We start from the raw sequence: 13,108 nt of genomic DNA, 5'->3' as shown, positions 1-13,108 counted from the left end.
CTGCTTTCAACTTCATCACTAAGAAATCTTTCTTGCCTTTCATGTAAATGTTTTCTCTTCTGCTTAACTTTAAGTAAACTTTTCTTTGGCTTACATCAAAATACCTGACTAAACAAAAAACTACACTGGTTCCCAAAGTAAATGTCTGCCTCTGTTGTTAAGATACAGTAAAGACATACTTTTATTTACAAACAAAAATCACCATACAGTTTGAATGACCAGCTGCTGTGAGAAGGAAAAACAAATTTTGGTTGACCAAACAAGCAACGTGGCGAACAGCGGTCTTGTCCAGGATGCTGACAGATGCAAAAGACCCCCCAAGAATTAAGTGGATTAACTCCCCCCCTCCCAAGGATTGCTTCATTTGTGGGATAGGAAGAGAGACATCGTACACAACAACTTGGTTCTCCTCAACCCAATGCACGAACATCCCACAGTCTTCCTTAATCCCTTTAAGTCCCCTACACTGGATATGCACGTCTGTGTCGTAAGATCTAGGTTTGAGGGGTTGGTTTTTTAATCCTGTTTGAGATCAACTGATGTTCACAGTCAGTTATACGAACTGAAGTGGTCTTTCATCATTTGAAAATAAAAAGGAAAGAGAAGCAGAATGGAATTAGCAGACCTGATGAATCTGTAGCTACAAACCTCCTCAAAGCTTAAGACAGCTCCAAAACCTGTGCCCTGCCTGACTCTCCTGCTCTTCCTGCGGTGACAGGCCAGCACTATGCTAGTTTGTTCCCTGAATAACCAGATACATACAGTAAGGACAGAAAAATTTCCCTGCTCAGAGAGTAACAAACTGTCAGCTGATGGACAGTTCAGCTACTCTTTCATCTCAGAGATTCTACAAGATGTTCAAAAGTGACAGAAGTCATCTGAATTCCTTCCATATTTAAAACCTAAATTTGTTTCACTACCTTGCCAGCTGATTATGTATTTCTGTTAGATTTCATGGCAGTCTGGTGAAGTTCCCACTGACTGGAAAAGGGGAAACATAACACCCATTTTTAAAAAAGGAAATAAGGAAGACCCTGAGAACTACAGGCCAGCCAGTCTCACCTTTGTGCCCAGCAAGATCATGGAGCAGATCCTCCTGGAAACTATGCTAAGGCACACTGAGAATAAGGAGGTGACCGGTGCCAGCCAACATGGCTTCACTAGGGGCAGATCTGGTGGCCTTCTGCAACGGGCTTACAGCACTGGTGGATGAGGAAGCAGCAACTGATGTCATCTACCTGGACTTGTGCAAAGCATTTGACACTGTCCCACGTGACATCTTTGTCCCTAGACTGGAGAGACATGGATTTGACAGATGGACCACTCAGTGGATAAAGATCTGGCTGGATGGTCACATTCAAAGAGTTGCAGTCAATGGCTTGATGTCCAAGTGGAGACCAGCGATGATGGCATTCCTCAGGGGCTGGGACTGCCACCATTTAGCATCTTTGCCTGTGACATGGACACTGGGATCGAGTGCACCCTCAGCAAGTTTGCCAACACCACCAAGCTGGGTGGTGCGGTCGACACGCAGGAGGGAAGGGATGCCATTCAGGGGGACCTTGACAGGTATGAGAGGTGGCCCCATGCAAACCTCATGAAGTTCAACAAGGCCAAGTGCAAGGTCCTGTATGTGGGTCATGGCAATCCCAAGCACAGATACATGCTGGGTGGAGAATTGCTTGAGAGGCAGCCCTGAGGAGAAGGACTTGGGGGTGTTGGTGGGTGAGAAGCTCAACACAAGCCAACCATGTCCTGGGCTGCATCAAAAGAAGCATGGCCAGCAGGTGGAGGGAGCTGATTCTGCCACTCTACTCCATTCCCATGAGACCCTACTAGAGCACTGCATTCAGCTCTGGGGACCCCAGCATAAGAAGGACACAGACCTGTTGGAGCAAGCCCAGAGGAAGCCATGAAGATGCTCAGAGGGCTGGAGCACCTCTCCTCTGAAGACAGGCTGAGAGAGTTGGGGTTGTTCAGCCTGGAGAAGAGAAGGCTCCGGGGACACCTTACTGCAGCCTTCCAGTGCCTAAAGGGGCCTGCAGGAAAGTGGGGAGGGACTTTGTACAAGGGCATGTGGTGACAGGACAAGGGGTGATGGCTTTAAACTGGAAGAGGGCAGATTTAGGTTAGGTATTAGGAAGACATTCTTTACCCTGAGGGTGGTGAGGCACTGGCACAGGCTGCCCAGAGAAGCTGTGGATGCCCCATCCCTGGAAGCGTTCAGGGCCAGGTTGGATGGGGCTTTGAGCAACCTGGTCTGGTGGAAGGTGTCCCCAACCATACTTCCTTCTGACTTGCCTACTTTAATGTCAGTAGGCATAGGGCATTTAGATGATTCTATAAACACGTTTAAAATCTTTACCTTCCTTGAGTCAAAACAACACCACAGTCAATATACTGGCACACAAAGTTTATATAATTTCTGACATAACAAACAAAAATTGCTTTCAATTTGTTCAGATGGAATTTCTTCTGTTTCAGCTAATTAAACCAAATAATCAAAACATGCATTAACAAGCTGCCAGTCACAGTTTGGCCACAGGTCTTAGGGATTTAGGAAAAGAAAGTTAAAGTATGGCTAAAATAACCAACCTAGTTATTCCTGGTTGGTTTTGTTTTGTTTTTTTATTTACTGTTTAATCATTACCAGTTTTTATGTTAGCCTGCAGAAAAACTTGAGCTAACATTCTTTGCAAAATAAGAAAAAGAAAGAAGTAAAATACTGAAAAAAAAGTGGGCAAACCTTTCAAACACTATTTAAAAGTCCTACATAATGAATCATTTGGGCAAAATGTTTAAGAGTTTCCTACTTGAAAAACCATTTGTGCTTTCATTGCAAAGCATCTAGAAGTTTGATAATGCATACCATTTCTACCAATACATTTTATAACTTCTCATTAAAAAGGACAAATATAACTAAGAGAACGGTATTTGCAATACATGTAAGTTAAAACACAGTATTTTGTCATATTTGAGAGCACAAAAAAGGACTAAACCAGCAAACAGTTGAACACAGTTGCTCATGTTCCTGATCTCAAACACACATGTGCAAAGCACAGTATTTTTTGCAATTGTTTCTTTTCGTTCATGAGCAGAATTTAAGAATCTTAACTCAGCTACATCTACAAAAAGTTTAGCTGTTTGGAAGATAGTAAGAAAATGGAAGTCTGTTGTTGCAAAACTCAAGGGAAGAATATATTAGTGACAGTAGAATGCTGGCTGCTCCATTTTGATATCAAAACAATCTAATTATGAACAGAATCAGTTACGTAAATACAGAGTAACTGTTTCCACTGATGACAACAACAGTAGAATATGGTTAATCTCCAGAACTTTTATAAATTCTTCCACCTCAAATGTAGAAAGGAAGAATGCTTAGTTAGACTTCAAGTGGCAGTTTCTCCTAAACCACAGGTTCATCCTATTTGACATCTTGTTTGAATGTTTTCTCTTACTCAGCGAACTTGATTTTTAAGACACTATACTTGATAATAGGCCAAACCAGACAGGAGACTGACAGCAAATACACAGGATAAAAGAACAACTTGGAAGGCTTATCTTTAGCAAATTTTTCTTTCACCTTTTCCCTGACTTCTGTTCTCATCCTATTTCACATATGTTGATGGACTCAATACAATACTTTATCAACAAGTACCTTTCTTTGAACACACCATAACACATGCTTTTATTAGTCAAGTGCATTTTAGCGAGTTGCATCCATTTTTTCCTTAACAAATTGACAAAATACTATAAAAAAAATGTTCTGAGATGTGAGCAAGAAAGAAAGTGTGACCACTTTGCTTTGTGGCATTCTTCATCTGTTACAGAGAGACAGAGCATCCCAGATCCGAGCTTTCACTGGAAGACACTGCTCTGACTCCTGTGTTACCAGCACTGCAGGGTTGCGGTAATACTCTCATCTTATTGTTCAGCTTCCACCAACTTCCAGGAGAAGATCTGAAAGCAGGAATGTCTAACGACAGGCCCTGTCAGAAGTCCACATATGCAACAAAGGAATCTTATCTACTGAAACACTACATCACAGCATAGCCTGTCCAGAGTCTGGTTTTCTCTCCCTCCAAAAGCCTATCCGAGTGCAGAGAAAAGTGCATAACCTCAGACACACACATGGATCCGTGGCACCAAAGCTTGACAGACCTCTCCTCCCAACGCCTGCTGATCAAGACTTGTGAATTACAAATTATTATATCCACAGCTAAGGTTGGACACGTTGCCACCCGGACTTGGGGCCATTTTTAACTTCCAAAAATGCCTGCAAGTGTCACCAGCTTCCTCCAGTAGGAACTTCCCCCTATTCCTACATCACCCACTCTGGTGCTCTAGAAGAGGAGTAACTTGACTGGATTTTAGCAGGGTACGAGGGCCAGAAAATCCTGAAATTGTTCTCCCCATTAAGACTGCAAAGGCCCTGGACATCTGGTGCTTCCAAGTCTATAAAACAGTTACTGTGGAGACAATATATCAGAGATCTGCAAGAAAAAACTCACTGGATATTATTAATAATTACTGGATATTATTAAGAATTATTAATACTGACAATAGACAGCAGCTCATCAAATAATTAATACCTAGATCTGGTAAAAACTTTTTTTTGCTCTCAATGAAGACAATAACAGTATTTTTATTTATATATTTAACTTACTTTTTTTTAAAAAGGCTTGCTTCAGATTTTTTTCTGAGTTCCAACCACAATTCACAACTGAACACAAAAAATATGTAAGTTTACATAGTCTTGGCATTATGTATTGTCTCTGCACATCAGAAGACACTCAGGCATATCAGGAGCTGGAAAAAAATGCTCTAAATTTTGCCTATCGACTCAAGAGAGCTGTATTTTCCCAATGACATGAATCCGGCAACATTTCCATCCAAACCAGCAGATCAGAATAACTACAGGGAGGGTTTTTTGTTTGTTTTAAGATAAATAATCATCATTTGGCCAGCAATAAATTTTTAGCTGGACAAGATGCTTTTGGTATCCATTACTCCCTGCCTTCCTTATCCGACATTTTAAATTGTTTTGAATTTGTGAAGTAAATTCCCTAAGGGCTGTCCTGCACTTTAAGAGACAGATTTTATTAATTGAAGACAACAAATCACTTACAGAAAATAATCGTAATGTAGGAAAGGCCTAGGCAGGGTTGTACTCTGAAAATCTCTTTGTAATTGTAGCCCCTTTAGACAGGCATAATCAATTAGAAGTGGTCTGACTTTAACCAGTTGCAGCCTCATTACATTGCATTCCCATTTCTGTTGATGAAAATCAGTTTCAGCCCATGGCCTGGAACTCATACACAGCACTTCCTGGGGCCTCTTAGATAAACACATCAAGAAACAGTTTTATTTGGATTTGTCCTTCACCCTTTATTCATTGAAACAACTTTACAAATCAAGATTAAAACAGAGAAAAATTGGCTCATAACCAGAGATACACATATATGAGTAAGATATTTAATCTCAGAAAAGCATAAAGCTTCAGCTAATAATTATTCCTTACAGAACATTTAAATGCAAGACTCAAAACATTCATTTTTAACTGCTGAGTTTAGTCTTTCTCTTACTGTGTCATGGGACACTCTGGTTCTATTTAATATAAACATGTTACTCCTTCATTTCAGAAGGGCTTCTGCCTGTGATATATAAAATTGTCCCTAACGTATCTTCAAGTTTTCAAAACCATATTTCCAGTCTAACTTTCTACTCTCTGTAGATACTGCCTGCAATATATAATTTTAAACCTATATTGGAATAAAGCGTTTAAGCAAGACAATACTAATGAACTCTCCCTGAGCAGAGTCCACAAAAATAATTGCTTTCCTTCTACAGAAATTGTACCTTACAACACCCAGGTTTGGAACAGTCCACACGAGCTTTGAAAAATAAATGAATCCACCACAATCAGTAATCCAGCCACAGCATGGCGCAGTCCCTCATGCTCAAAGGGCTATTCACAAGTCAGGGGCATTAAAAAAAAATAAAAAAAAAAAAATAAAAAAGAGCGTTTCCTGGTGTGGAGAGGTCAATAAAAGCTTTTGCAAATGTGCAGCAATTGTTTAAAAAACAAAACAGAGGAAAAACCCAAAGAGAACCGAAATAGGAAAGATACTGATAAAGGAAATGTAATGCCCGCTAAGCAAATGAGGAGCCCTCACCTGCAATACTGGCTGTTCTTTCATAAAAGAAAATATAAAAATAACAGTTGAAGGGTGAATAATGAGAATAGTCAGAAACAGAGGAAAAATAATTCATATGAAAAGAATACAGAAAGACTAGGATGATGACTCCTACAAAGAAGATGAACAGAGATAGAGGATCATGATTAAAAAGTGTAACAATTAATATTCCAAAGAGGATCTATCTTTAAGAAAGGAGTACACAAATTAAAAAAAGGGTGATGAGGCCAAATATGGTAGATGTAACTTACCCAAAACAAACATTAAAGAGCCAGGAAAAAACTTATCCCTAGAGACATGGTATATTGGAACTGCTTTATATAGGGTGGTGCATTCCTCCCTATAAAGCATGCAGGCCTAGTCACAAACAGGGCTCAGTACCCCACAGAATGAGACCTACAGTGCAACGTCATCTGGAAATTCCCTTTATTGAATTTTGACATCTGGGACCCATGAGAGAGTAATGACTTTTCAGAGGACATGAAAGATCAGACCCATGTCCTAGAGTCCCAGATAACCCTAACTGTCTTCCTCCAGTATAGTGGAACCCACTTGTCATATATTTTCTGTATGTCTATGCTTCTGCTATAACGACTAGATTCTGCATCAACCTGTCCGAAGAAGTTAATTTCAGATATGTTCATCACCAACTCCTTTTCCTGACAACTATCACTATTTTAACTGTGTATTCACAAGAAATCACAGAAACAGCACTTAGGGAATTAAAATAGAACTACTTCTGCCAAAGGTCTAAGCAACAAAGCAAAAGGAATTGGTTTTAAAAATTAAGGACAGCCCCCAAAACAAGACTATCTGAAATAAGGAACAGTTCCAATGACTTAAATGCAGTGTTCAAATCAGTCATTAAGAGCTTTAATAAAATGAAAGAACTACTCTTTAATTGCCTTCCTGGACTGACAAGGTAATTTATTATTCACTTGTTCACAAGAAATGAACAAAACAGGCCCACAAAGAAGCTAGTTACAGCTGACCAAACGTGGCCTATACACAGTCACACCTGAAAGGCTATCCCTTCCTCTATACCTTTGTTTTCCTTATTGTTTACAGTATGTTTTGTGTTGTAGCAAACAACACCCTGCATCACTAAAACCACTGACAGTTCTGACAGGTCCTTCAAAGACTTCACAGGGATAAAGAATCAATATAAAAAAAAAAGAAATTTAAAGAAGCTCTCAGAGTTGTTTCTTACAAAATGTCTAAACATGAGAAAACAGTTTCTCTGAAATGCTTTCAGGTGTCTCACGAAGGAACATGAACATCTCTGTGGCTTTCAGGAAAGGTTAAAGTAGCAATATTCTGGGGTGTGGATTTTGTTTGTATTGACAATCTTGGACCAGAAAACCATTTTGGAACACTGGAGGGGATCTTTTCTGTTATACCATTCTAGAATTAGGAATACCGCAACATCATTGCTCAAGCTTTGACATGGAGCTGTAGCTCATTCTTCCCAACAGTCCCCAGCACTGGCTCTACAGGAGGCAGAGCAAAGGGCCCTTTTACACAAAGCAGTGAAGGGACTCCAGCATTCAGCAGATACCACGACTACAATCAATATATTATTGTTTCTCTGGATTCAAGAGAGCTCAGGAATTTCCTCACAGATATTCCATTTGATTTATACAACAGTATATTTGACTTACCTTGCTTTTGAAACTTCCCCAAGTGAGTACTCAGCATCACAAGGACATTAAGATAGGCAGCTCTGGTCACCAAACAAGGATTTGGCCTAGAAAAATCAAATTACTGAAAATTAAAACCTTATAACATCCACACTCAGAAACAGCAGTGAAACACACGAGCTTGCTGTGTTTATTTTACTTAATTGTGTCTATTTTACTTAATTAATGAGGATCAACTACTGATCAAATGAGACTGCGTTTACAAAATAATTAAGCCAAGTTATGTAAACTTCATTTCCCGTCCACTCTGAATAACGGTCTCCCTAGCAGAATGGCAACACCCTTCCTCCATCCATTCCACCAAATCGCAGTTTATATATTTTATCGTTATTGGATGAATCAGCTTGCCATGGCAACTAGCATGTCTTTGTTTTGTTTACAGATAATATAACTAAATGCATTAACAAAATTAAGTTTTTAGGTTGTATTGTTACAGCTCATAAAAGAGAAAATTCCCCGTGAATGGTTACCTAATACACCTTTTTAAAGGCCACAGCACACACTGTTCTGACAAAGACCACAGAGGCATGCATGTTTTTAAGATTAGATTTTTTACTTCCAGGCAAGAATATTGGGGATTTTGTATGTATAATGCAAATTTGTAATAAGTTACTTTCTGCTCTACCTCTTCAAGTCACTAGTAATAGACATTTTCTTTCCAATTAGAAAAGTAAAATTTGGTTAACATCTTTATTTTTCATTATGTTATCACAGTATGTTTTATCCAGGAAAACTTTTCTTAAAATATAACTTAATATGTGAACAAACAGGACATCCAGTTCAAAACATAGACATTATTCTGATGAGTCCAATGTGACTTGCACCAAAACAAAAACTTTTAGAATCAAGCAGCACAAGCCTCAAGTATGACTAATTCTGTTCAGTATTTCATTTTTATTTTATCTGGCACTTTCTTTGTATGCTTATCTTGATGACCGAAACTCTTTAAAAATACTGTGAATTAAAAATGTTCCAACAAACATTTTCAACTCCGTAACATCTTTAAAATTCAACAAAAAAAACCTTTTTCAAATAAGATATGTGATCATGACATTAAAATGAAAGGTTTGAGCTTCTTCCGTAGACATTTGGCAGCTGTATTTGCCTATGGAGAATTAGCCTTATGATCCTGTTAAGAGACAACTTTTACCAGAAATGCTGCTCTCACCCTTCAGTCAAACTAATAAGCCTAAATTACTTATGCCTTCTTTTATCACCTACAATAATAGACATCTGTGTAACATATAGCAGACTGTATGCTACCAGGTCTCCTCTTTTGAAAAAGTTTCTTCGCCTTTTGCACAAACAGACCTTTTAGATACTAACTAGTGAAGGAGTCACAAATCTCTGGAGACTCCATGCTTGCCTCTTACCACTTGCCTTAAAGCACAAGAGCTAAAAGCCTGCCTGCAGAGAAGATGCACATCAGAGTGGATACCACAAGAAGCCAAAGCAATTTTAATATGGCCTATTTTTGAAAAGCTGTATTAGGAAGGCTTAACTTTTACCCACTCTAACTAAGCAAATGTCTCTCCTGTATCTTGGGCATCCAGTTGTTGCCCAAGCTGGTCTTCACAAGCCTGTGCAAAAACACCACCAAGGCACACCGACAGGGTTAGAAGCTCAACCCACAACAAAACAGAGCCAAAGGCTTAGAAGAAAAGAAACCAAGAAGTCTTTCACATGTACTCATAAAATGGACGAAAGCAGCCTTGACAGATTTCAGTTAAGATGATGAACATAACGGGCCTACTGCACTTCAGCTCCTTTGGAAAATGGAAGACTCGCTTATTATTCAGTCATTTCACTGGAAAGAAAGTTTCCAATGTACAAATTGTGCTTTGGGAAAAACATGGCTGACGCAACCTTTACTGAAGAAGTGACAACAGCAATACTGACATGTTTTTTTATTCTGGTCCAGTTTTTAAGCATTTACCACTTCATTTTGAGTATGCACATATGCATGTTTTGATTTTGAAATGAGGCTTTTCTACGATAAAACATGCCAAACGTTTGTTCTTGGCTGACTCCATTGCTCTGGTGATGCTAGTGAATTCTCAGCCATATGTGCCAGACGGACACAACAGGAAATTCAGTTTTCCAAAACCAAGAAATTTCAGTGTTGTTCAGACTGTAGCTGAAAGCTCAGTCTTGAACACAATCAAACTGTGATTTGCATAACAGACCTGACAGCCAAAAATCGCATGCTGAACATTTCAAATGATGCACGGCACAGTATTTAAGATGACCTGTGCGTGCCGAGCTTCAACAACGAGAGTGGGAAGAGTACAAGATGTTTCTTTTTTAAGACAGATACCCAAATAAAGTGGTGTTCTCATAAACAAGCTTTGAGGAAATCTGTCTCCAAACAAGAAAGTCACAGCAGTAGCAAGGGTGGGAGCTCCAGGCATCTGGAACAGCATTCTCTTTTTTGTCCAAAACCCAAAAATTAGTTCATTTCCCTTCCAACCTGGATATTAATGGAAAAAAATACATCATGTGCTAACTCCAGATGATAAACTGTATGTGACTCTGAGTAGGATAGAGCTAGAGATTGTTAGGACTCTTATATCTAAGGGTATGCCCTCACAGAAGCACAAAGTCGATACTGAAACAATATTGATACTACTACACAAATATACTAATAGCAGGCTGGTGATGTCAGTGCAGCGATCCAGACCTCAGTAACATAATGCTTGGTCTGCATTAGCAACTACGTTGGTTTAACAACAGTTGGTGTAACGGTGAAGTTAAACAGCTGGTATCAAAGACCCAATGACCAACCTACTTACTGTGCCCAGATGCATTAAAACAATTTTGAGGAGTTCGTCTTGTGGCTTTTTGTTTTCCTTTGGATACAGAGTTTATAGCCAGCCTGCTCCAGGTATCTCATTGCACTTGGAAGCTTATCCCACAGCTTCCAGCACTGCTTCATGATGATGTACTTCGAGGCTGACTGTCCAGGGGGAAGTAAAAATCATCTCACAGACAACCACAGAGTTAAATTTCACCGACAGCCAATATTGCAAAATCTTTCAGCACATCTGACAGAAGAGAGGTCAAAGGCTGTCTCCCACAAGTAACATGTAAAAGGCAAGCATCATCACAGACTTGACCTGCCAGGCAGATGGGAAGAAGACACCTGCAACCTTCAGAAGCACAGGCAGGGATGGAAAGGATTACTGCTCAGAAAGAACATGGCCCAGAAGAAACTGATTTGTAATTTAATCAAGAATGAAATAATGACAGGAGGAGCTGCTGTGTCCCTAGCAGATCATCACAAAACTCCATACAAGATAAGATGACTGAAAGAACACAAGTCAAAAAAGTTAAAGGGACCAAAGGTTTTAGGGGGTCTACAGATACTTGTTTTAACTGCCTAAAGCTCCAGCCTAACAATATTTTTAGTATGGGGGAGGAAATGTGCCTTTCTTCATGGCTGAAGAGTAGACAAATCTGAACACACAGGTGTCAGTTTCCATACTATTAATCTTGATACATTATAGCAGATTTCTGGATTAGATCCTGAAAATGAAGTCTTCCAAACATAACCAATTTCTTATCATTAATGCTGAACAAGTAATTGGGGATGGGGTAGTCCAACTTTGTAATTTCATTCTCAATTCTGGTATGGGAATATAGAATTAGAAAAGAGTTGAAGTCACTGGCAGGAGGAAACCTTCTGTTAGCCGTTAAAAGAGTGCGGGGTTTTTTTTAAGAGAAGAAGGTTAATGAAACTAAATAGTGCTTTTAAATTCACAGGCTCCTGTTCAAACGCCTTTGAAGAGGTCCAGGTTAAGCACTTACCGAATATTATATGCCCAGAGTAACAATAAGCTATTTGTTTTCAACCAGGAACTGCCTGGTAGGTGAATCAGGAAGCGTACCCTTCCGGAGATATTCCCGCTCTGCAGATGTAAATGACTGGGCAGGTTCAGAAGCTCCACATGCAATACTGCATTTTGCTCCAGCTGGCTTCAGCTACCTACAGTAGCACTGGGACCGCTTTGATTTCTGTTCTTCCTTTAACTGCCTTTAAGTACCACTGCCTGCAGCTTAGGTCTAGGTAACATGAAACCAATCCTAGACTCCCACAGTTTGGAGCTCTGCAAATATTATTTTTTAAAAGTTTGATTCACCTTTTATAGCTAAGTCATGCTGAATTTAAGGTAGTCATCAGTTTGCTTATTTTGGATGGCAGATCTGATGCAAACCAAACTAGCATCTATTGAAAAAATAAGCAATATGTGGTCACAGACCTCCTGCTCACACACACAGTTTCAACTCTATCAGGAACACATGGCTTAACTTCTGAAATTCAGTTTCTCTTGTATTACTGTTTATTTTAAAGAAGATCAACATTAATGAATTATGGAGCAAACCACCTCCTCTTCCAAGGGAAATAACAAGGAGCAAAGAACATGGAAAGCTCACACATTTGGACTCGATTCTGTCAGAACACTGGGAAAAAGATTTAAATAAACTAAATATATAACCTCTTGCTCCTCTAACCACTAAGGTCTGCAGAGGCCCTTAAACATCATTTCTACTCATTACAGGACACCATTTATAACCATTCAGACTTCTATATATAAACAAGGATGCCAACACACCTTTATGTAGAGCAAATACCAAAGAATTTTGATGCACATATTCTCATTCTCTTCTCAAACCCCAATTTCCAATGACACAGTCAGATGACAACTATTTTCTCCTAGATCATTCCTCTTTTTCCAAAGGCGCACCATCTCACTTAGAGATGAACAACAGTAACATTAATATATTGTGTTTGTTACGTAAATCAGAGATACAACTCACTGATTATGAAATCAAAGCTATTTGTGTTAATGTTTATAACACCAGGTTTTGGTTACTCTAGTCAACAGAAATTCAATATCTTCCAAAGAGGTAATTTATTTTGCTCATATTTTTCCTCATTAGGAAACAGATGTTGCAAAACTATTAGCAGAACACGATATTTACTAGCTGTTTAACAACATAAAAATCAAAGCATATTTGCTCAAACTTGCAATAAGCACTTAACAAATTTGAAATGCAATCTGCCAATCAATGTCTACCAAATAAAACCCCACACCATCTCTCTCATGAATCAATTAGGTACAGATATCCCTAAGATAGCTAACGGCACTAAGATATCTAAAACAAAACTTTTGTAAAAGGTCCTAGAAAAGCTCTGATTTTTGCAGTATC

The 13,108-nt window shown here is 39.1% G+C and overlaps 1 protein-coding gene across 3 annotated transcripts in view; it reads right to left on the bottom strand.

Moving 5' to 3' along the window:
• The window catches only part of THADA (THADA armadillo repeat containing), a 161,986-nt gene that overhangs the window by 39,377 nt on the left and 109,501 nt on the right, over window positions 1-13,108 (bottom strand). For all 3 annotated transcript variants that reach the window (XM_040611455.1, XM_040611458.1, XM_040611456.1), the window contains exon 31: window positions 7,859-7,944. In XM_040611455.1, coding sequence (XP_040467389.1) covers window positions 7,859-7,944 — 86 coding nt within the window. The remainder of the gene's footprint in view (window positions 1-7,858; window positions 7,945-13,108) is intronic.

The sequence above is a fragment of the Falco naumanni genome, chromosome 12, assembly GCF_017639655.2.
Source record: "Falco naumanni isolate bFalNau1 chromosome 12, bFalNau1.pat, whole genome shotgun sequence".
NCBI lineage: Eukaryota > Metazoa > Chordata > Aves > Falconiformes > Falconidae > Falco > Falco naumanni.
Note: the sequence above shows the minus strand (reverse complement) of the source record. Positions and strands in the feature narration are given on the sequence as shown.